At 47.3% G+C, this 25,108-nt stretch overlaps 1 protein-coding gene across 1 annotated transcript in view; it reads left to right on the top strand.

The window, feature by feature from the left end:
• The window catches only part of AHCTF1 (AT-hook containing transcription factor 1), a 253,101-nt gene that overhangs the window by 188,777 nt on the left and 39,216 nt on the right, over positions 1-25,108 (top strand). The window contains 4 exon segments of the mRNA XM_075339614.1: positions 178-274; positions 3,034-3,104; positions 4,304-4,476; positions 13,777-15,370. Coding sequence (XP_075195729.1) covers positions 178-274; positions 3,034-3,104; positions 4,304-4,476; positions 13,777-15,370 — 1,935 coding nt within the window.

Genomic DNA, 25,108 nt, shown 5'->3' with positions numbered 1-25,108 from the left:
TAAAAGTCAACAGGTCTCATTCAGAGTGACTAGGACCAACCTCTAGACTCCAACCCCGCAGGATCAGAAAAGAGATTACAGGATGCTCTAAATATTTTCACACGCGTACATGGACAAGATGGTGACAAATTCACTTCAAGATCAGTGATTCGTTGTTTTTCCCCTTATCTTTTTCAGAAGATATAAATAGAGAAGATATTTTTGTGCATGAAATAGAACCAGAAGTACTCCAGAACCAAAGGATTGTTGAAGAACCTGTTCCACCAGTTGACAGGTATCTGTGAGATATTAGATCTTCCTCACCATTCCCAAATTAAGTGCCCTCTCAGAGAAGTGTTATCACAGCCTTAAGGCCCAGTCACACTAAACAACTTATCAGCAATCCCAACAACGATACAACCTGATAGGGATCGATGGTAAGTTGCTAGGAGGTCGCTGGTGAGATGTTACCCTAAGCGACGCTCCAGCGATCCTACCAGCAACCTGACCTGGCAGGGATCACTGGAGTGTCGCTACATGGGTTGCTGGTGAGCTGTCAAATAGGCAGATCTCATCAGCAATCAGTGACCAGCCCCCAGCGCCGCGTGGAAGCGATGCTGCGCTTGGTAACGAAGGTAAATATCGGGCAACCAACCCGATATTTACCTTGGTTACCAGTGCACACCGCTTAGCGCTGGCTCCCTGCACTCCTAGCCACAGTACACATCGGGTTAATTACCCGATGTGTACTCTGCTACCTGTGCAGGCAGCAGTAGCCGGCTACTGCGGACACTGGTAACCACGGTAAACATCGGGTAACCAAGAAGCCCTTACCTTGGGTACCCGATATTTACCTTCGTTACCAGCGTCCGCCCTCTCACACTGCCAGTGCCGGCTCCCTGTTCCCTGCACTCCTAGTCACAGTACACATCGGGTTAATTACCCGATGTGTACTGTGGCTACGTGTGCAGGGAGCCGGCACTGACAGCTGAGAGCGGCGGACGCTGGTAACGAAGGTAAATATTGGGTAACCAAGGTAAGGGCTTCTTGGTTACCCGATGTTTACATTGGTTACCAGCGTCCGCAGTAGCCGGCTCCTGCTGCCTGCACACTTAGTTGTTGCTGTCTCGCTGTCACACACAGCGATCTGTGCTTCACAGCGGGAGAGCAACAACTAAAAAATGGCCCAGGACATTCAGCAACAACCAACGACCTCACAGCAGAGGCCAGGTTGTTGCTGGATGTCACACACAGCAACATCACTAGCAACATCGCTGCTACGTCACAAAAGTTGTTCCTTAGCAGCGATGTTGCTAGCGATGTTGCTTAGTGTGACGTGGCCTTAAGCTACACATGCCACTGGTTGAGGGGCTCTGAAGAACTTTTCTTTATGATACTAGAGCTTTGGGCATAATTAACAGTTAGTTTGATATCCGATTTTTAGCTGTAGTGCCCTTTTAGGTGTCTTGAACCTTGAGGACCTTTTTTTATTAGAAATTTCCAATGTGTAATTCCTGTTTTGTAATGTATGAATGTATTAAACAGGGGAATGGCACAACGGTGATTGAAGAAATTCTGCTCCAGAAGTCTGTTGTGGAGTACATATGACTAAAATGGACAAATCGTGAAAGCTACATGCTCCTTTGCAGCTCACTGCTAGGTGTTTTGGACAGTTTTCACACTTGGTGATTTGTAAAATAGTATAGTATGCAGATGTTCTTAATTATGTCATTTGGCAGGCTAAAATTTTGTAGTAAAGTAATTTCCTTACATGACCAAAGTTCTGTTATTAGGTGAGGTTTAGACACTTCCTAAAATTTAAATGTTCAAGTATGCAGTATATGAATCCTGCTCCTCAACTTTACTGTATGATATATAGAATTATTGGCAGTAAAAGTTAATGTACATCAAAAACATTCCCTTCCAACAAGCTTTTGCTCATAAGCTCAGTTCTCTGTTAAAAAAAAAAACAAAACAAAATGCTAATCTTAACTTTGCCTCAATGGGTCCATCACTGTGGGGTTGTTGTTGTTGTTTTTTTTATTTATATATGGCTGAGTTTCTTGGGCTGCTTTCACACATCCAGTTTTCTCAGTCAGACACAATCCAGCGTGTTGCAGAAAAAACGGATCCAGCGTCTGCTGCAGCCGTACCAGTTTTTTTTTTTCCTCATAGACTTGCATTAGCGCCGGATTGTGCCGTATGGCTCTGCGTTCTATCCGTTTTTTTTTTTTTGCCAGATCCTGCAAAATTTGCTTGTCCAGCGGTCGGAAAGAACGCAGAATGAAACTTTTTTTTTTTTTGTCCCCGGCAAAAAACCGCATCGTGCCGGATCCGGCGTGTTTTACAATGAAGGCCTATGGACGCCGGATCCCTCTTAATGCGGCATATAACGCATTACAGCAACTGATTCCGGTTTTTGCTACGGGGCATGCTCAGTAGCACAACGGATCCGTCAAAAAACTGAAGGAACTGATGCAATAAGTCCGTTTTTCCAATGGATCCATTGCATCAGGTTTTTCTACCGGCTTGTGCCTGATGGCAAAAAACTGATGTGTGAAAGTAGCCTTAAAAGAGGCGAACCCCTTCAAGGACATGAAGCTATCATACAATTGCTACTTGCAGGTCCTTATCTGCAGGTTCGCAGGATAGCCTGAATCACTCTTATACAATAGAAAGTGTGCCTGAGCTATTGGCCATGTATTTTCACTGTACACATTAGGTAATCATTTTACGAAGGTCAAGGACCTCAGGTGGCACCATAAGTATGAAATGGCAATATCTAGACACACAAGTATTATGACATCAGTTTAATAGAATAGCAAAATGTAATATTTATAGAATGACAAGTATACTTCTAATTACTGGACCATTAATATCTATGGGATATTTTTCAGAGATATCTGCTCTTGCAGCAGGTTTTAGTTGTATTTGATGGCAGACAAGCATAGTAATTACATCTTGGTTATTCTACTTATATTACAAAGCTTGTGGACTTTGGGCTTGTCAGGGCTTGACATTCTTGTAATCTCTCTTATGTTGTCTGTTATTCAGTGTTGTAGAAGACAACCCACAGCCCACTGAAATACAGCTTTCATCAGACTCACCGAGCGGAGGCTTTACCTGTAAGTTCTGGATCCCATTGTGAAAGACAGTGTGGGAGTGTTGCAATTGTAATGTACATATATTTTCTAGAACACATCACTGTGTCGTTAGTGGCCACCTTTTTACTATTTTTCTCCTTTCTCCCTTTCCATTCCCTCCTTTACAATGTGCACACAGTGAGCTCTATAAAGATCAGATGCCCAGTGCAGTTCTATTCTTACAATACCTGTAATTCAGTGTGACGGTATCTGCTTCTGATAATAGCCATTTCTCTGCAGAGAACGTTGCGTGGCCATGCCCCCTGTTCTCACAGGTTTTTCATATATTAGAAGAGCCTGTTTCTCAAGAGTAGAATTGAATCTTGGTTGTCTAGTGTTATTCAAGGAGTATTTTAAGACCATATTTCATCAAATATATGCAACAAAAGTACATGTCCATGGTGCTTTTCCAAGCCCTATTTACACATTGCAGTGGAACATTGTTGATTGGAGGACATTAATTCTCATACTAACCAGATATGCTGGTTATGGTGGAAAGTATGCCTGTTCGCATATTTTATGAAGTGTTACTATGCCTAAGATTGGATGTAATTTCCACTTACATGTCCCAATGCATGAATGCATGTCATCACGTGAGCTCACCCTCAAAGAACACGAGAGTAAAGGGTACTTTACATGCTGCGACATCGCTAGCAATCTCGTTAGCGATGTGAAATTGTAGATCGCAAGTGCGAACTTTCGAGATCGCATATGCGAAAAATGACCTATGTGCGATCTCGAAAGATCGCACTTGCAATCTAGAATTTCACATCGCTAACGAGATCGCTAGCGATGTCGCAGCATGTAAAGAACCCTTAAGCCATGCATTTCTGATGGACAAATCCTGAATGACTTGTTGGTAATGGTTGCTCTGTAAAGGTTTTTGTTTTAGAAAACTATCATATTAAATCCTTGATCGCTCTACGCCGTTGTGGCCTAGTGTGAGCAGCCATTGGCTCCAAGACTTGGTTGTATTCAGTCTACGTCTATGACAAAAAGGCATAAATGGTCAGTAGAATTGGGCCTTTTCAACTATAACTAAAAGCAAAGCTACAGAAAGAGAAATTTAATTTTCCCCAAAGGTTTAAAAAGTAACACCGCAAAAAAGGGCGACCGTATTTGCGTGCTTAAGTCAGACATTAATGCACTAACAGGATTTTTTTTCCTTGTCTTTTCTACAGCTGTGATTAGCATTCATGATAGTGAAGACATGGAGAGTACCCATTTTGAAGTTGTTGCTCAAGAAAATAAAGAAGAACCTGAAGCGGAGCTACAAATTATAGAAGAAAATGATCAAATTGTTGAGGAAGTTCCTGCTGCCGCAGCCCCACTTTCTCCCGTTGTGGAGGTTCAGGTAATGCTAATAAGTTTGTTTCTAAGCTTACTATTGTGTGAGCAGAAGGTAAAGGGGTACTCTGAGAAATGTAATGAAAATAATTTAAAATAAAGTACAGTTAAATATTACAAATTTTACTAAATAACTTCGTAGCAAACAGTCACTGTTTAGTTAGTGCTCGATCAGGATTTTAAACATTCACGTCCTACTACGTCCACTCTGAGCTGTGACGTAGTAGGACAGGCGACAGATTTCTGGGAGAAATACTTACCGTATTTATTTGGATCACATTTCTGAGTATCCTGTTAAAGAGTAAGTTCTTTTTATTTCATAAATCCATAGTATCAATAGTTATCTCTTATCTCGGTAATATAAAAATCTAAATTCACTGAATACATATTTTATATAAAGGAGGAGGGGTGCACAGCCTGACACATTAACACAATGGAGTGCTGCCTTTTGTGTGAAGAACGAGAGTCAAACAAGACAAGAGGGCACAGATAATAGAAGCCCACATCCAATTAGAATTAATATATAAATTTATTGAATCCATAGAAACTACACACATAAAAACAGACAATCCATGACCTCTGCAAAAGTAAATACATATTGCTCGAAGGACAATTAATGAACCAATATTATCATGAGGTATCGTTCATATAGTAAGTAACCAGGGTGCCAAAGTTATTGATTCTAACCCATCAACCGGAGGGTTAACAGTTAACTTATCAAAAAAGAATCACACATGGATATAAAGATTATTCATGTGGAGAATATTGATAGCAAGAATGAGCCACCTTATCCCCAAATTCGGCCATATAGGTCAAATAGTTAACGTTAACCTTTATACGTCAGATAAATAGTATATAACCTTAGACCAGAGAACAGTGAGCAAAAACAATGTACCTATTAGTTGTGCAGAAAGTACCAATAATATTGCAACCATAATTATATAACTTATGCACAATTCCTAATATAAGGGCTAAGCCACACGGTGAGAAAAACAGTGCGAGTGGAGTGCGATAAAACATCGCATTCCCCTCGGACCAATTCTAGCCTGTGTGTCAGCACACATGAGCGATTATTTTCTCAGCCCTAATCGGACTGAGAAAACAATCGCAGCATGCTGCGATTGTAAGCTGAGTCTTTCTCTCGCACCCATTCAAGTGAATGGGGCGAGAGAAAAATCGCACTGCACTCGCGGTACACCGGTGTACTGCTAGTGCAGTGCGAGAATGGCAATAGCCGGCTACGCAGGAGAGAGGGAGAGAAATCCCTCCCTCCCCTCCTGAGTGCCGGCCCGCCCCCCGCAGCTGAGGTCTGCTCGCACGAACGGACCTCAGTTGCAAAGACACAGGCATGACACTCGGCTCTGCTGTACTGCCAGCACGAGCCGAGTCTCATGCAAGTGGATCGCAGTAGTGCCCGTGTGGCCCCAGCCTAAGCCTCATACCATTATAGGGTGCAAAGGATCTGTATAAACACACACACAATTAGTACTGGCACATGTAGAAATAATTGTAAAAGTTCACTGCTCTGAAGATTAGCCCAAGTAGGGCCAAAAATATTATGTAAAATATATATATATATATTATATTATATAATATAATATATAATATATAATATATAATATATAATATATAATATAATATTATATATATATATTATATATATTATATATATATTATATATTATATATTATATATATATTATATATTATATATATATATATATATATATATTATATATATATATATATATTATATATATATATATTTATATTATATATATATATATATATATATATATTATATATATATTATATATTATATACACAAAAAAGGGGGGTTAATCCCTGGGGTCACACAGTTACCAATCAGGCCCGGAATCAGTTTGCAGTTGTCACAGGCAAGTATGTGAGCAGGGAAACCGTACATAAAGGAGACTGAGAACCCAAGATTTAAACATGCGCCAGTAGAGAGCAAATAAGCAGGGAATGCTTCAGTAAGGAGGGTCGTGGAGAGAGCCCCACTCGTTACGCTGCGTAGCAGCTTCGTCAGGGGAGGTTGTGTATATATAATCTTGCATATATATAATCTGTGTACATTTGGGTGGAGGCCATCAGGGGGTTTATAGCCTATACACATATATTGCCTTAACTGTTAACCCTCCGGTTGATGGGTTAGAATCAATAACTTTGGCACCCTGGTTACTTACTATATGAACGATACCTCATGATAATATTGGTTCATTAATTGTCCTTAGAGCAATATGTATTTACTTTAGCAGAGGTCATAGTCATGGATTGTCTGTTTTTAATTGTTTTTATGTGTGTGTGTTTTCTATGGATTATATATTCTAATTGGATGTGCGCTTCTATTATGTGTGACCTCTCTTGTTTGAATATATATTTTACACTGGATTTGAGAATGAAAGATCAGTCCAGAATTAGAAACTAGCAAATTTGTCTTATAAGATATGTTACGAAGTTGCTTATTTTTCATGTGTACGATTAATTTATGAAATAAAAATTAAAATATCAATTACGCTTTAAAGTACATTGTTTTGTTTTTTTGGGGGGGTTTTTTGTAAAATGTGTTGATAGATTGTGCTTTACTCATTTCAATTACACCTTTTTGCTTTGAATTTTTTTTTTTTGGAATAGGGGATTTGCTTTTTTTTCTTCATCGTTCCTTATGGGAGACCCAGACCATGGGTGTATAGCTTCTGCCTCCGGAGGACACACAAAGTACTACACTAAAAGTGTAGCTCCTCCCTCCGAGCATATACACCCCCTGGATGACAAATTAACCAGTTCAATGCTTTGTGTTCAGGAGGTCACACACACAGATGCATCCTCTGATTTTTGATTTTTAAGATTTTTGATTTCAAAGATTTGGAAAGAAAAGCGGGTCCAGTCTGGACTCCCGGCATGTCCCTTCTCGCCCCACTGTGTCGGCGGTGCTGTTAAGGTTGACTTTACAAGGCTGGAGCCTTTACATGCCGCGCTCCTTCACCATCCCCTGAGGCTCTGGCTTGAAGTGGGAGCCATCACGGTTCTCTCTGCTTTGCAGGAGACCGGTCTCCATCCGCAGCCCTGTCAGGATCCTGCCGGACGGAGCGTTTACCCCCCCCCCCCCCTTCCCCAGGGACCTGGCCCTGCGTCTCAAAAGCTAAGTATTGAGACGTTATTCAGGGGTCCCGGGTACATTTATTGAGGGGAGAGTGTGTCTTTTAACTTTGCTGAGATTTCCGGCCGGTTCTCTGGGTTTTTCCTGAGAACCGCGCCGAGCGTGCCTGCTCGTCGGCCGCATGTAAAAATCTAGGCCCCGGCTTCAGTTGCGGCCTAGTTTTCGTTTTCAGTTCCCCTGCATGTCAGTCTTGCAGGGGAACAGTGCGGCGCCGCCCACCGGCCGTTCAGCAGAGGGGAGGACACTCCTCTCTGAGGAGATGTTTCCCTCCCCTGTATCTCTCCTTGGCCCTCCGGTTCCCGCTCTTGGGCTAAACCCCGCCCCTCCTCCTCACTCCGGCGCCATTTTATCAGCGTTCTCACACTGATCGGCGCTGGCTGCTGCAACTTCTGCATCCATTGGGGGTCCGAGCGGTGGAATCCGGAGGGCACACAAAAACCGGTCTGGTAAGCCACAACCTCTGGTTGTGGGCTTTATTATACACTCTCAGGGGGTCATTCTAAAGGAGTGAATTCTTTACTGCACAGCCTCCACCTCAGCAGCATGTCTCTCACTAGGAGCAAAGCTGCAAGGCTGTACTCTATATGCACTGCATGTCAGCTCATTCTGCCTGAACCGAGCACATATCCACATTGTGATGCCTGCTCGAACATAGTGGTGCCTCAGCCTGGAGCCTCCTCAGGGGTCCCTCCGGCTGCTCCGGCCCCGGTGGCTGAACCCCCGGCTTGGGTAGCATCTTTTTCCAGAGCTATCTCCCAGTCTTTTGCCGACTCCATGGGACAGCTGTCCCGGACTCTGCTGACCATGCAACAGCCCCCTTCTCAGGGCGCCTCTGCTGCTCCGAGTCGCTCTGCAGAGCTAACAGAGCATGTTTTAGGACCCCGTCCTCCTAAACGGAGACGCAGGGACTCTTCTCCTTCTTCGTCCCACGGCTCTGATTCACGAGCTGAATTGCAGGGCGAGGAGGATACTTTTACTGTGGGCTCAGACGCTACCTCTATGTACCCCATTGATTTATCTGAGGGTGATGCGGATGTTAGTGATTTGATTGCATCCATTAACTCCGTACTGAACCTCAATCCACCAGTGTCAGAGGAACAAGCCTCTCTGGTAGAAAAACACCAGTTTACCTCACCTAAGAGAGCAAGGAGTATGTTTTTTAACCACTCCAGTTTTCAGGCCACTGTTACCAAGCCCAGGGCCTGTCCTGACAAACGCTTCCCAAAGCGTAGTTCTGATGACCGTTTTCCCTTTCCACCAGAAGTGGTCAAGGAGTGGGCTCACTCTCCAAAGGTAGACCCTCCGGTGTCTAGAATCTCTAGAATCTCAGCCCGGACAGTCGTATCTATGGCCGATGGCACCTCTCTTAAGGATCCCACTGACCGCCAGGTTGACCTTCTGGCCAAATCTGTATATGAGGCGGCAGGAGCCTCGTTCTCCCCGTCCTTTGCAGCAGTGTGGGCTCTTAAGGCAGTTTCTGCCTCTCTGGCGGAGATACATTCCCTCGCCAGGGACTCTATTCCCGAGATGGTTGCCTTAACTTCCCAGGCTTCGGCTTTTTCATCCTATGTCATGTCTGCCATTCTGGAGGCTTCTCACCGCACGGCGTTGGCTTCCGCTAATTCCCTCGCGATCCGCAGGATCTTGTGGCTTCGAGAGAGGAAAGCAGACGCTTCTTCTAAGAAGTTCCTTGCTGGGCTCCCCTTTGCTGGGTCCCGGCTGTTCGGTGAACAACTGGATGAAATTATTAAGGAAGCTACTGGCGGGAAGAGTACTTCCTTGCCACAAACTAAAACCAGAAAACCTGTCCAGGGCAGGAACCAGTCGAGGTTTCGTTCCTTTCGTTCCTCTAACTGGTCATCCTCTAAGCCCTCAGCTTCGTCCACTAACTCAGCCAAGGATCGAAAGCCCAGCTGGCGCGCGAAGCCGCGTCCTCAGAAGAACGGAGGAGCCGCTGCCACTAAGGCAGCCTCCTCTTGACTATCTGGCTGCTCCAGCAACGTCCTTGGTCGGTGGCAGGCTCTCCCACTTTGGCGACGTGTGGTTTCAACACGTCTCCGATCAGTGGGTGCGGGATATCATCTCCCACGGCTACAGGATAGAATTTTCTTCCAGCCCGCCAAACAGATTTTTTCTGTCCGCTCCCCCCTGCTCCAAAGCCGCCGCCTTCTCTCAGGCCGTGGCATCCTTGCAGGCCAACGGAGTAATTGTTCCGGTTCCCGCCCGGGAACGGTTCAGAGGTTTCTACTCAAACCTCTTCCTAGTCCCCAAGAAGGACGGTTCCTTCCGGCCCATCCTGGATCTCAAGCTTCTCAACAAGCATGTTCAGGTGCGGCACTTTCGCATGGAATCTCTGCGATCGGTCATTGCCTCAATGACCCAAGGAGATTTTCTAGCATCCATCGACATCAGAGATGCTTATCTGCATGTGCCAATTGCAGTTTCACACCAGCGTTGGCTACGCTTTGCAATCTGAGAGGAACATTTCCAATTCGTGGCTCTCCCCTTCGGGTTAGCCACGGCCCCTCGTGTTTTCACCAAGGTCATGGCAGCAGTGGTTGCGGTTCTGCATCTCCAGGGGTTGGCAGTAATCCCCTACCTGGACAACCTTCTAGTCAAGGCTTCATCCAGTGCAGACTGTCAGCGGAGTGTCTCGCTCACTCTCGCCACGCTTGTTCAATTCGGGTGGCTTGTCAATCTGCCCAAGTCCACTCTGACCCCGACCCAGGAACTTACGTACCTAGGGATGCAATTCGAGACTCTGCCGGCACTTGTGAAGCTGCCCTTAGTCAAACAGCAGTCCCTTCATCTGGCGGTGCGTTCTCTGTTGAAGCCCCGCCGTCATTCCATCAGGCACCTCATGCAGGTGCTGGGTCAGATGGTGGCGTCAATGGAAGCGGTTCCCTTTGCCCAGTTCCATCTGCGTCCTCTGCAGCTGGACATTCTCCGCTTTTGGGACAAGCGGACCTCTTCCTTGCACAGGCTAGTGGCTCTGTCGCCACAGACCAGGAGCTCTCTTCAGTGGTGGCTTCGGCCCCTCTCTCTGTCTCAGGGACGCTCCTTCCTGACTCCGTCCTGGGTGATCCTCACCACGGACGCCAGTCTCTCCGGCTGGGGAGCAGTATTTCTCCACCACCGAGCACAGGGCACTTGGACTCCGTCCGAATCAGCCCTCTCGATCAATGTGCTGGAAATCAGGGCTGTACTTCTAGCTTTCGTAGCCTTTCACCACCTGTTGGCGGGCAAGCACATTCGAGTCCAGTCGGACAACGCGACAGCTGTTGCCTACATCAATCACCAGGGCGGGACTCGCAGCCGCCTGGCGATGTTGGAGGTTCAACGCATCCTTCAGTGGACGGAGGACTCAAAGTCCACCATATCCGCAGTCCACATCCCAGGCGTAGAAAACTGGGAGGCAGATTCTCAGCCGTCAAACCGTGGACAGCGGCGAGTGGGCCCTGCATCCGGTAGTGGATCTAATGGCATCCCGGCACAACAACAAGGTCCCGGTTTACGTGGCTCGCTCCCACGATCCTCAGGCCTTCGCAGCAGACGCGCTGGTTCAAGATTGGTCCCAGTTCCGTCTGGCCTACGTGTTTTCCCCCCTCTAGCTCTCTTGCCCAGAGTTCTGCGCAAGATCAGAATGGAGGGCCGTCGGGTTATAATCATTGCTCCAGACTGGCCCAGGCGAGCTTGGTACCCAGACCTGCTCCGTCTGTCCGTAGAAATGCCGTGGCATCTCCCGGACCGCCCAGACCTTCTCTCTCAAGGTCCGTTTTTCCACCAGAATTCTGCGGCTCTCAAATTGACGGCGTGGCTCTTGAGTCCTGGATCCTGACGGCTTCAGGCATTCCTTCCGAGGTCATCTCCACTATGACTCAGGCTCGGAAGTCTTCCTCGGCCAGGATTTACCACAGCACTTGGAGGATTTTCCTGTCCTGGTGTCGCTCTTCCGGCCATGCTCCTTGGCCGTTTTCCTTGCCGACCATCCTGTCCTTTCTACAGTCCGGTCTGCAGCTCGGACTATCCCTCAATTCCCTCAAGGGACAGGTCTCGGCTCTGTCGGTATTGTTCCAGCGGCGTATCGCCCGACTGGCCCAGGTGCGCACCTTCATACAGGGCGCATCTCACATCATTCCTCCTTACCGGCGGCCTTTGGATCCTTGGGACCTTAATCTGGTCCTCACGGCCTTACAGAAACCCCCCTTTGAGCCTCTTAGGGAGGTTCCTTTGTTTAGACTTTCACAGAAAGTGGTCTTTCTGGTGGCCATAACTTCTCTCAGGAGAGTCTCTGATTTGGCTGCGCTCTCTTCGGAGTCACCTTTTCTGGTTTTTCACCAAGACAAGGTGGTTCTTCGTCCGACTCTGGACTTTCTCCCTAAGAGAGAGGGGAGCCAGCATGATCTGAAATTGGCATGCATAATATAAAAAGTGAAAATTCACAGATTTATTCCAACTGTACTACAATAAAAAAAAAAAAAAAAAAAAAGATTTTTAGCAAATAATTGATCAATTTTTTGAGCCACCCCTGCCAACATCACGGCAAATCTCAATAGGGGGGTCCTACTCTACATTCTGTATTTCATGTGCCATGCGGCCTCCTAGATAAAGTTAAAAGCAGAACCATAATAGAGCACACATACCTGTAACCTGTATATAACCGCTTCTTTGTTGCAAAAAAGGCACTTGTGGATAGAGACCAGCCCAGGTCCCAGCATGTGGAGCAAGCTCTGCACCATACCAGGACTATATCAGAACTGATCCTCCCAGTGTCAAACAGCAACCATTGATAAAGGCGAACCAGATCCAAGATGGTGCTTAATTAGCATTGCCTGTGGAAAGGGGTGAGGTAACTGAATCTGAACAGCTACCAACAGGAGGAATACATAGCAAACCAAAATCAGGCATGCATGGCATGGTGGTGACCGGCCACCAGAATCAGATCGTGCTGGTTCCCTTTTTTTCACTTTCTCCCTAAGGTGGTGTCTCCTTTCCACCTTAACCAGGACATTTCATTGCCTTCCCTTTGTCCGGCCCCTGTGCATCTCTTTGAGAAAGCGTTGCATACTTTGGATTTGGTGCGGGCGCTCCGAATCTGTGTCACGCACCGCCGCTCTTAGGCGGTGCACCTCTCTTTTTGTGCTAACCACGGGTCAGCGCAAGGGTCTCTCGGCTTCTAAACCGACCCTAGCTCGTTGGATTAAGTCGGCCATCTCCGATGCCTACCAATGTTCTCAGGTGCCCCCACCGCCAGGGATTAAGGCGCACTCGACCAGAGCTGTCGGTGCCTCCTGGGCTTTCAGGCACCAGGCTACGGCTCAGCAGGTTTGTCAGGCTGCCACTTGGTCTAGTCTGCACACCTTTTCGAAGCACTACCAAGTGCATGCGCTCATGCTTCGGCAGATGCGAGCTTGGGCAGACGCATCCTTCAGGTGGCTGTCGCCCATTTGTGAAGTTAGGTTTTGCCTATTTCTCAGTTTTGTTTATTTCCCACCCATGGACTGCTTTGAGACGTCCCATGGTCTGGGTCTCCCATAAGGAACGATGAAGAAAGAGAATTTTGTTTACTTACCGTAAATTCTTTTTCTTATAGTTCCGACATGGGAGACCCAGCACCCTCCCTGTTGCCTGTTGGCAGTTCTTGTTCCGTGTGTTTTCACCGGCTGTTGTTGTAGACAGAGGTTCCGGTTATTCCGGGTTTTACTCTATCTCTACTTATGGGTGGATGTCCTCCTTCAGCTTTTGCACTAAACTGGTTAGATTTGTCATCCAGGGGGTGTATATGCTCGGAGGGAGGAGCTACACTTTTAGTGTAGTACTTTGTGTGTCCTCCGGAGGCAGAAGCTATACACCCATGGTCTGGGTCTCCCATCTCGGAACTATAAGAAAAAGAATTTACGGTAAGTAAACAAAATTCTTTTTTTTTTTTGTGGATTAGACTCCTGTTGCATGAAGAATTTTACCTACTTATCAGGGAAAGTGTGTAAACATCTACGTCAGCAGATGACACAATGTGGCCTCTCCTGCAGGCAACAAATGTAAAATGAGCATTAGCTAGTCTTTTTTTATATTTTATTCACGGTCACAAAGTCTTATTTGCACTATAAGTTCTTGTTGTTGTTCGCAGGATTTGGATTATACCGTGAATATTGAAGTCCCTGAACCAGAGGTGACATATCAACAGATAAGTTCAGCCGTTGAAGACCTGGATGTGAAAAATAATGCTGATCGTGATTATTGCAACAATTCTGAATTTGCAGATGAAAAATATTCTGTGGATGTGATTCACGACACGGACGATGAACATTCTGTAGCTCCAAATCATTTTAGTTTGATACTTGAAGGAGATGCGGGAGATGATGATATAGAGGTGGAAGCGCTGAAAGTAGATCATCCTGGTGATGAAACATTGCAAGCACCGTCAATAGATCCATGTGCTCCCAGTGATGAAGAGGTCAATTTGGTAGCTACTGTTAGCAATGATGAAAATTGTGAAAATGCCTTGGCTGTTGGTGGCACTGAGCAAGAAACGAAGATTACTGAAACTTTTATGCCTGAACCCATCAAGGCAGCTATTGCAGAAAACTTGCTTGATGCTCTGAAAGAAACTAGGAGTAAGGATTTTACAGCAGATGTCAATAGTGATTCAACATCTGAAAATGAAACTGGAAGGAAACTCAGAAATGTACAGTCTACCGCTAGGACACCAGTAAAAAAGATTAAGCGTACAATTTCTGACGATGCTACCACTAACACAGTCCTAAGGATAACAACACCCCCTGAAAAGTTAGATGAGAACAAACTTAATCTGGATGAACTGCAAATGTCTCCAACCGAGGAAAACCCCACATTAATAAAACCTCCAACTCCTCGTAGAAGTATAAGAAAAACCACTACGTTATCCAACAGCACAAATGACACCGAGCTTGCACTTCCCACAACCCCTAAAAGAGGCGGTAGAAAAACAAATACTGAAAACTTAAATACAACATTACCAACCCAACAAGACGATCCGCAATCCATTATCATCACTAGAATTTCTAGAAGAACTAAAAGTTCTGTTTCTGATAAACTCCAATCCACAGAAATTGAAACCACTGTTGAAAAAGAAACTGTATCAAAGATGCCAGCCTCTCCTGCTAGAACCCGTAGAGGAAAAGCTGCAGCATTGGATGACCAGATAATAAATGCAGGAGATAAGGTGGATCTAAAACCTGTAATGCCACCAACGCCTACCAGAATTACAAGGTCCTCTAAAGTAGTACAAGAGACTGAAGGTGAATCAAACATTGAGAATGTTGTGACAGAACCACTTCTTACTACACCTACAAGTGGCCGAGGGCGCAAACGAGTTGTGAATGAGTTGGTCAAGCAATTTGAGCTTGGTGCCTCTCAGGCCTCTAACAAATCTGACTCCAACCCACCTGATTTTCCTAAAAGGGTATTACTAAGATGGTCTAAAGTCAAATCAGAAAATGAGATTGATAAAAGAGATGTAGATGACAATGTCACAGGGCAAGAGGCTATCGCAGACAGATCTAGAAAAATGCCCAAAAAAGCAACTCTTAAAGCGGATGTAGAGGATTCCACTGTTGCTGAGGAACAGATGAGAATGACCCGTATAACAAGGACTAAATCTTATACTGTTACAATTCCTGGTGCCACACCTGTTGGATTCGCATTCTCTTCACCTACACCAAGACGTGGAAGAAAACCAAAAGGTTTGTTACTTCACATATCAATTTCCTGATATAATAATGGTTTTAGTCAAGAAAATGGGTAAAACTCTGACCTCCATTGAACCAACATGGTTTAGTAGAATCATCTGGGGTATAGGTGCCGAAGTCATGAAACACTCCATAACATGCAGGAGTATTTCAGTAATCTGATATTCCTAGTATGAGATTTTTCTAGACCATTAAGAAGTTTTAAATGGCAAAGATTTATTTTAATTTTTCATAAATCAAAAGTAAAACTGAGGATAAACTTTGTAATACACAGTGGAACCTTGGTTTACGAGTAACTTGGTGTGCGAGTATTTCGCTATACGAGCAAAGCTTGCTGTAAATTTGTAACTCAGTTTACGAGCAAGCTTTGCTGTACGAGCAAATACCGCACACACTTGCCGATTCCTTACTTTAACCGCGCTCTGACCTGCTCTTGCAGTCCGCACAAACGCGCGCACGCATGCTCACCTTACCTTCCATTCCCTCGCCGGCTTCCTGGTTCTTGTAGTTCGCCAGTACAGGATGTGTATCGGGTAACCATCGCGACGATGGTGGAACTTTCGCTGTCAGCTGCTTCTCAAAGACAGCGCGCTAACTAATCAGAGGCAAGCGGCTCCTGCCTTTGACGTCAGTGCTCTGGCAGCGGAAGCTCCGGCATCGGTCGCGATGCCAGATATGCATCCTGTACCGGCGAACTACAAGAGCCAGGAGGTAGGCAAGGCCTGTGTGTGTGTGTGTGTGTGTGTGTGTGTGTGTGTGTGTGTGTGTGTGTGTGTGTGTGTGTGTGTGTGTGTGTGTGTGTGTGTGTGTGTGTGTGTGTACACACAATAGGGGACCAGGATGGGACATTAAACAAGTTGTGGAACAAATTGTCTGAGCTTGCATTTCCTATGGGAAATTTTGATTTGCTAGACGAGTAGCTTGGTTTACAAGCACACTCCCAGAACAGATTGTTCTCGTTAACCAAGGTTCCGCTTCTTAGAGAAAAATGCTGCTTTCTCCACTTATCAGCCACTTTTTGTTTCCCAGCACTGGTAATTTTATTCTCAAAATTGCTCACAAATCTACTGATCTGTCTGTGGGCAGATATTAATTTACATGGGCTGTTATAAAAGTGAGGTGCGAGGAGCTGGAAGGAAATGAAAGTAGAGAAACTCAAGGGAAACTGCTGCGTCTTCTAGTTCAGAGGGAAACTGCTAAAATTGTAGATGCAAGTCATAATGGCCAAAAATAGTGTTATTTTCCGTGTACTTGTTCTGCCAGCCAGCTTGTTCTGAAAATGTGGTGACGCCTTTAACCCCTTAACGACCCATGACGTACTGGGTACGTCATGGATCGTGTGAGGTTAATCCCCGCCCCCTGCCGTGGGCAGGTCGCAGTGATCCACGCACATCAGCTGTTTTCAACAGCTGCCATGTGTACCTGCTAGTCGCGGGTGGAATCGTTTCCACCCGCAACCATTAACACCTTACATCTCGCTGCCACTGCCAAAATCTGGCAGAGAGATGTATATGCGCGCCGCCATGACAGTGACTTACCCCGCCCCTATCGGAAGTCACGTAGCATGATCACGTGACTTTCGGTGGTTGCCATGGTAGCTCAGGGTTATGTGATGCCTGTAGCTAACATGAGTCTCTTCCTCTCAATGTCGGAATACAGCCGGCATTGAAAGTAAAGCACCAAATCTGCAGTTCTCAGCTCTTTAGCGGTGATCTGCAGATAGTGCAGAGCAATCAGATTGCTGATCACTATAGCCCCCTAGGGGAACTAGAGAAATAAAAAAAAAGTTAAAAATAAAGTTTTTTAAAAAATTTAAAAAAACGAAGTTCAAATCACCCCCCTTTCACCCCATTGAAAATTAAAGGTTAAAAAAATAAAAAATATTCCCTTATTTGGTATCGCCGCGTTCAGAAATGCCCGATCTATCAAAATATAAAATCAATTAATCTGATCAGTAAACGTCGTAGCATTTACTGATCAGATTAATTCAAATCGCCAAAATTACGTTTTATGGTCTCAGCAAATTTTGCGCAAAATGCAATAAAAGGCGATCAAAACGTAGCATCTGCGCAAAAATTGTACCCTTAAAAATGGCAGCTCGAGACGCAAAAAATAAGCAGTCACTGAGCCTCAGATCCTGAAAAATGAGAACGCTATGGGTTTTGGAAAATGGCACAAACCGTGCGCCACTTTTTTTGGACAAGGTTGTGAATTTTTTTTTTAACCCCTTAACCCCTTCAGCCCCCGGGCACTTTCCGTTTTTGCGTTTTTGTTTTTTGCTCCCCTTCTTCCGAGAGGCGTAACTTTTTTATTTTTCCATCAATCTTGCCATATGAGGGCATGTTTTTTGCGGGACGAGTTGTACTTTTAAATGAAACCATAAGTTTTACCATATAGTGTACTGGAAAACGGCAAAATTCCAAGTGCGGAAAAATTGCAAAAAAAGTGGGATTGTACAATAGTTTTTGGGATATTTTATTCACCGTGTTCACTATATGGTAAAACTGATGTGTGGGTATGATGCCTCAGGTCGGTGCGAGTTTGTAGACACCAAACATGTATAGGTTTACTTGTATCTAAGGGGTTAAAAAAAATTCACAAGCTTGTCCAAAAAACGTGGCGCACGTTTTGCGCCATTTTCCAAAACCCGTAGCGTTTTCATTTTTCAGGATCTGAGGCTCAGTGATGGCTTATTTTTTGCGTCTCGACCTGACAATCTTAACGGTACCATTTTTGCGCAGATGCTACGTTTTGATCGCCTGTTATTGCATTTTGCGCAAAATTTGCGACGACCAAAAAACGTAATTTTGGCGTTTGGAATTTCTTCAGCGCTCTATTGGGAGACCCAGACGATTGGGGTATAGCTACTGCCCTCTGGAGGCCACACAAAGCACTACATCAAAAGTGCAAGGCCCCTCCCCCTCTGGCTATACCCCCCCCGTGGTATCACGGGTTCTCCAGTTTTAGCTTTGTGTGCGAAGGAGGTCAGACATTCCATGCATAGCTCCACAGATTTTAGTCAGCAGTAGCTGCTGACTATTTCGGATGGAAGAAAAGAGGACACATATAGTGTCCCCAGCATGCTCCCTTCTCACCCCTGGATGGTGTTGTAAGGTTGAGGTACCTATTGCTGGTACAGGGCTGGAGCCTGACATGCTGTTTTCCTTCCACATCCCCTGGTAGGGCTCTGTGGAAGTGGGATCCTGCCGGCCTCTCAGCTCTGACGCCGGGCTCCATCCACAGACCCATTAGAACCTGATGGAGACGGAGCAGGAGTACGATCAGGGACAGGCCCTGCATCATACAGGTACTCTGTGTCCCCGGCAGGCACAGACACACTCCGGGCTGGCTGGGTGTTGTAGTGCGCCGGGGACCGCAACGTTGGAGTTAGTGTCCCTACAGATTACTGGGGGATTTTTTGTGTATGGGAACGCAGCGCCGACCCCCTCTGGACCGGGCGGCGCTGCTGTGACTTGTGGTGCGCCGGGGATCCGCCGTCCGCGCTTTTACGGCGGCGGCGGTTATAAATTGAGTCCCCGGCTTTTTGGGCCTAGGACGCCGGCAGCTCCGATTCGTTCCCGCCCCCACCCTGTCATTCAGGGTAGGGGAGAGACGCTGTTCGCTAGCAGCGACGAGGGCTGGAGCCTGATTTACATGCTCCAGCCCTCACACTAGGCACAGAGGGAAGCAGGCTTCCCGCTCTTAGCCAGGAACGCCCAGGGCCCGCCCCCCTTCTCTCTCAGGACGCCGGCAGCCATTACATGCATGTCTGGCTGGAGGAAGGACGCAAGGCTCTGGGAGACCTGGACTAGGGGCTATCTGGCGACCACACACCCGCTTTTTAAGCGGGCGGTAAGCGATTTGTCTGTGCTGGTCCCTCTAGTGCCTCACGGTGTATCGGTGTACTGTACAGATATATAGATATTGTATTTCTTGCACTGTGAGGTCGCTTCTGGCTGCATCTCCCAGATCACTCTGTGGAAGCAGCAACATGCCATCCTCAAAACGCAAGGCTGCCAAGGCCAGGGCTGTGTGTGCTGCGTGTGCTGCATGTGGGGCTAATCTACCAGCAGGCTCCCATTGTGTGCAATGCTCCGACCCGGTGCTGCTTCGCCAGCCGGAGTCAGGAGAGGTAGTGACCCAGGCTGAGACGCTTGTAAGTTCTGCCCCGGTGACAGGGACAGACTTTGCAGTTTTTGCGGATAATATGTCTGTGTCTATGGCAAAAATCCTTGAAACCTTGCAATCTATGCATGGGGCTCAGTCTTTGGGCACGGCGAGGACTCTGTCCTCAGGTCCCCCTCACTTGGAATTAATCCAGCCCACAGGGGGGTCCCCGGCTTCACAGGCCGAGGATTATGACTCAGATGATAGCCCCAGCCACCCTAAGCGAGCTCGCTGGGAAAGACCCTCGACGTCATCACACTGCTCAGGGTCTCAGCGCAATCAGTCTCCCTGTGATGTGTCTGATGAGAGTGATCAGGAATCCATTCCTGGAACCCCTCTCAACCTTGATACCCCGGATGGGGATGCCATGGTAAACGACCTTATCTCAGCCATCAATAGGCTGTTGGATATTTCTCCCCCAGCCCCTTCAGCAGAAGAGGCGGCTGCGGAGCAGGAGAAGTTTCGTTTCCTTTATCCCAAGCGTAAATTGAGTGCTTTGTTGGATCACGCTGACTTCAGAGAATCAATCCAGAAGCACGACGCTCACCCAGAAAGGCGTTTCTCTAAACGATCTAAAGATACGCGTTTCCCTTTCCCCCCTGAGGTGGTCAAGCGCTGGACACAGTGTCCAAAGGTAGACCCCCCGATTTCCAAACTCGCAGCTAGGTCCATAGTTGCAGTGGAGGATGGCGCTTCACTTAAAGATGCCAATGACAGACAGATGGACCTTTGGTTAAAATCTGTCTATGAAGCTATCGGCGCGTCGTTTGCTCCGGCATTCGCAGCCGTATGGGCACTCCAGGCTATTTCAGCTGGCTTAGCAAAAGTGGATGCTATCATACATCCAGCAGTGCCGCAAGTGGCGCACCTTACCACGCAGATGTCGGCGTTTGCGTCTTACGCTATCAATGCGGTCCTAGAATCTACCAGTCGCACCTCAATGGCGTCCGCCAATTCGGTAGTTTTGCGCAGAGCCTTGTGGTTAAAGGACTGGAAAGCAGATGCTGGTTCCAAAAAATGTTTAACCAGTTTGCCTTTATCTAGAGATAGACTGTTTGGCGAGCCATTGGCTGATATCATTAAGCAGTCTAAGGGTAAAGACTCCTCTTTACCACAACCCAGAACAACCAAACCTCAGCAGAAAAAGTGGCAGCAGAGGTTTCAGTCCTTTCGAGGTTCGGGCAAGACACCATTTACCTCGTCCAAAGGGACTCAGAGGACGCAAAGAAACTCAGATTCGTGGCGGGCTCACACGCGCCCCAAGAAAGCAAATGGAGGTACCGCTTCCAAAGCGGCTACCTCATGACTTCCAGCCCCCTCCCTCCGCATCGCCGGTCGGGGGCAGGCTCTCCCGCTTTTCCGGCATTTGGATGTCACAGGTCAAAGACCGGTGGGTGACGGACATTTTGTCTCGCGGGTACAGAATCGAGTTCAATTCTCGTCCTCCAGCTCGGTTCTTCAGAACCTCCCCACATCCAGACCGAGCAGATGCTCTGCTGCAGGCGGTGGACTCCCTAAGAGCGGAAGGAGTGGTGATCCCAGTCCCTCCTCAGGAACAAGGGCAAGGGTTTTACTCCAATCTCTTTGTGGTTCCAAAAAAGGACGGCTCGTTCCGTCCTGTTCTGGACCTAAAACGGCTCAACAAACATGTGCACGCCAGGAAGTTCCGGATGGAAACCCTGCGTTCTGTCATTGCCTCAATGTCCAGAGGAGACTTCCTTGCCTCAATAGACATCAAAGATGCTTATCTCCACGTGCCAATTGCTACAGAACATCAACGTTTTCTACGTTTTGTGATAGGAGACGACCATTTTCAGTTCGTAGCTCTGCCATTTGGTCTGGCGACAGCCCCACGGGTCTTCACCAAGGTCATGGCGGCGGTGGTAGCAGTCTTGCACTCTCAGGGACACTCGGTGATCCCTTACCTAGACGATTTATTGGTCAAAGCTCCCTCTCAAGAGGCATGTCAGCACAGCCTGAATGCTACGCTGGAGACCCTACAGTCTTTCGGATGGATCATCAACTTTCCAAAGTCGATCCTATCACCGACTCAATCACTAACGTATCTTGGCATGGAGTTTCATACTCTAGCAGCGATAGTGAAGCTTCCGCTGGACAAGCAGCGGTCACTACAGACAGGGGTGCAATCTCTTCTGCAGGGCCAGTTGCATCCCTTGCGGCGCCTCATGCATTTCCTAGGGAAGATGGTGGCAGCCATGGAAGCAGTTCCCTTTGCGCAGTTTCATCTGCGCCCACTTCAATGGGACATTCTCCGCCAATGGGACGGGAAGTCAACGTCCCTGGACAGGAAAGTCTCGCTTTCCCAGACGGCCAAGGACTCCCTACAATGGTGGCTCCTTCCCACCTCATTGTCTCAGGGAAGATCCTTCCTGCCCCCATCCTGGGCAGTAGTCACGACAGATGCGAGTCTGTCAGGGTGGGGAGCAGTATTTCTCCACCACAGGGCTCAGGGGACGTGGACTCCGCAGGAGTCCACCCTTCAGATCAATGTTCTGGAGATCAGAGCAGTGTATCTTGCTCTACTGGCCTTCCAACAGTGGCTGGAAGGAAAGCAGATCCGAATCCAATCGGACAACTCCACAGCGGTGGCATACATCAACCACCAAGGAGGGACGCGCAGTCGGCAAGCCTTCCAAGAAGTCCGGCGCATTCTAATGTGGGTGGAGGACAGAGCATCCACCATATCCGCGGTTCACATCCCAGGCGTAGAAAACTGGGAAGCAGACTTCCTCAGTCGCCAGGGCATGGACGCAGGGGAATGGTCCCTTCACCCGGACGTGTTTCAGGAAATCTGTCGCCGCTGGGGAGTGCCGGACGTCGACCTAATGGCATCCCGGCACAACAACAAGGTCCCGGCATTCATGGCGGGGTCGCGCGATCAAAGAGCTCTGGCGGCAGACGCCTTGGTTCAAGATTGGTCGCAGTTTCAGCTCCCATACGTGTTTCCGCCTCTGGAGCTCTTGCCCAGAGTGCTACGCAAGATCAGATCCGAGTGCAGCCGCATCATACTCGTCGCTCCAGACTGGCCGAGGAGGTCGTGGTATCCGGATCTGTGGCATCTCACGATCGGTCGACCGTGGTCACTGCCAGACCGACCAGACTTACTGTCCCAAGGGCCGTTTTTCCATCAGAATTCTGCGGCCCTGAACCTGACTGTGTGGCCATTGAGTCCTGGATCCTAGCATCTGCTGGATTATCTCAGGGAGTCGTTGCCACAATGAGACAAGCTAGAAAGTCGAATTCGGCTAAGATCTACCACAGAACGTGGAAGATTTTCTTGTCCTGGTGCTCTGCTCAGGGAGTGTCTCCCTGGCCATTTGCATTGCCCAAGTTTCTTTCCTTCCTGCAATCGGGGTTAGAAAAGGGCTTGTCGCTCAGCTCCCTTAAAGGGCAAGTTTCGGCACTATCCGTGTTTTTTCAGAAGCGTCTAGCACGTCTTTCTAAGGTGCGCACGTTCCTGCAGGGGGTCTGTCATATTGTGCCCCCATACAAGCGGCCGTTAGATCCATGGGATCTGAACAGGGTACTAGTTGCTCTCCAGAAGCCGCCCTTCGAGCCTCTGAAGGAAGTTTCCTTTTCTCGGCTGTCACAGAAAGTGGCGTTTCTTGTTGCGATCACATCGCTTCGGCGAGTGTCTGAGCTAGCAGCGCTGTCATCCAAGGCTCCCTTCCTGGTGTTCCACCAGGACAAGGTAGTGCTGCGCCCTATTCCGGAGTTTCTCCCTAAGGTCGTATCCTCTTTTCATCTTAATCAGGATATATCCTTGCCTTCTTTTTGTCCTCATCCGGTTCACCGGTATGAAAAGGACTTACGTTTGCTAGATCTGGTGAGAGCACTCAGAATCTACATTTCCCGAACGGCGCCCATGCGCCGTGCCGATGCACTTTTTGTCCTTGTCGCTGGTCCGCGCAAGGGGTTGCAGGCTTCTAAAGCCACCCTGGCTCGATGGATCAAAGAACCAATTCTAGAGGCCTACCGTTCTGCGGGGCTTCCGGTTCCTTCAGGGCTAAAAGCCCACTCAACCAGAGCCGTGGGTGCGTCCTGGGCATTTCGTCACCAGGCTTCGGCTCAACAGGTGTGCCAGGCAGCTACCTGGTCCAGTCTGCACACTTTCACCAAGCATTATCAGGTGCATACCTATGCTTCGGCGGATGCCAGCTTAGGTAGAAGAGTCCTGCAGGCGGCAGTGACACCCCCGTAGGGGAGGGCTGTTTTGCAGCTCTAACATGAGGTATTTCTTTACCCACCCAGGGACAGCTTTTGGACGTCCCAATCGTCTGGGTCTCCCAATAGAGCGCTGAAGAAGAAGGGAATTTTGTTACTTACCGTAAATTCCTTTTCTTCTAGCTCTTATTGGGAGACCCAGCACCCGCCCTGTTGTCCTTCGGGATGTTTTTTTGTTGTTTGCGGGTACACATGTTGTTCATGTTGAACGGTTTTTCAGTTCTCCGATGTTATTCGGAGTTAATTTGTTTAAACCAGTTATTGGCTTCCTCCTTCTTGCTTTGGCACTAAAACTGGAGAACCCGTGATACCACGGGGGGGGTATAGCCAGAGGGGGAGGGGCCTTGCACTTTTGATGTAGTGCTTTGTGTGGCCTCCAGAGGGCAGTAGCTATACCCCAATCGTCTGGGTCTCCCAATAAGAGCTAGAAGAAAAGGAATTTACGGTAAGTAACAAAATTCCCTTCTTTTTTGCCGCTACGCCGTTTACTGATCAGATTCATTGATTTTATATTTTGATAGAGCGGGCATTTCTGAACGTGGCGATACCAAATATGTGTATTTTTTTAACCCTTTAATTTTCAATGGGGTGAAAGGGGGGTGATTTGAACTTTTAGGTTTTTTATTTTTAATTTTTCAAAACTTTTTTTTTTACTTTTTTTTTTTTTTTTTTTTTTTATTTTACTAGTCCCCCTAGGGGGCTAGTGCAGAGCGATCGGATTGCTGATCGCAATATCTGCAGATCTCAGCTACAGAGCTGAGAACTGCAGATTTGCTGCTTCACTTTCAATGCCGGCTGTATTCCGGCATTGAGAGGAAGTGACTCATGTTAGCTACAGGCGTCATCACATGACCCTGTGCTACCATGGCAACCGCCGAAAGTCACGTGATCATGTCACATGACTTCCGGTGGGGGCGGGGTAAGTCACTGTCATGGCGGCACCCCATATACATATCGCTGCCAAGACTTTGGCAGCGAAATGTAAGGGGTTAATGGCCGCGGGTGAAAGCGATTCCACCCGCGGCTAGCAGGCACACACATCAGCTGTTAATAACAGCTGATATGTGCGCGTCTCCCGCCGCCTGCCGGCGGCAGGGGGCGAGGCTTACCGGCACACGATCCATGACGTACATAGTACGTCATGGGTCGTTAAGGGGTTAAATACAACTAAACCTATTCATGTTTGGTGTCTACAAACTCACACTGACCTCAGGCATCACAATGACACATCAGTTTTACCATATAGTGAACACGGTGAATAAAATATCCCAAAAATTATTGTGCGATCACACTTTTTTTGCAATTTTTCCGCACTTGGAA

The sequence above is a fragment of the Anomaloglossus baeobatrachus genome, chromosome 3 (genome assembly GCF_048569485.1).
Source record: "Anomaloglossus baeobatrachus isolate aAnoBae1 chromosome 3, aAnoBae1.hap1, whole genome shotgun sequence".
NCBI classification, from domain to species: Eukaryota; Metazoa; Chordata; class Amphibia; order Anura; family Aromobatidae; genus Anomaloglossus; species Anomaloglossus baeobatrachus.
This window is presented reverse-complemented; position numbering and strand designations above follow the sequence as displayed.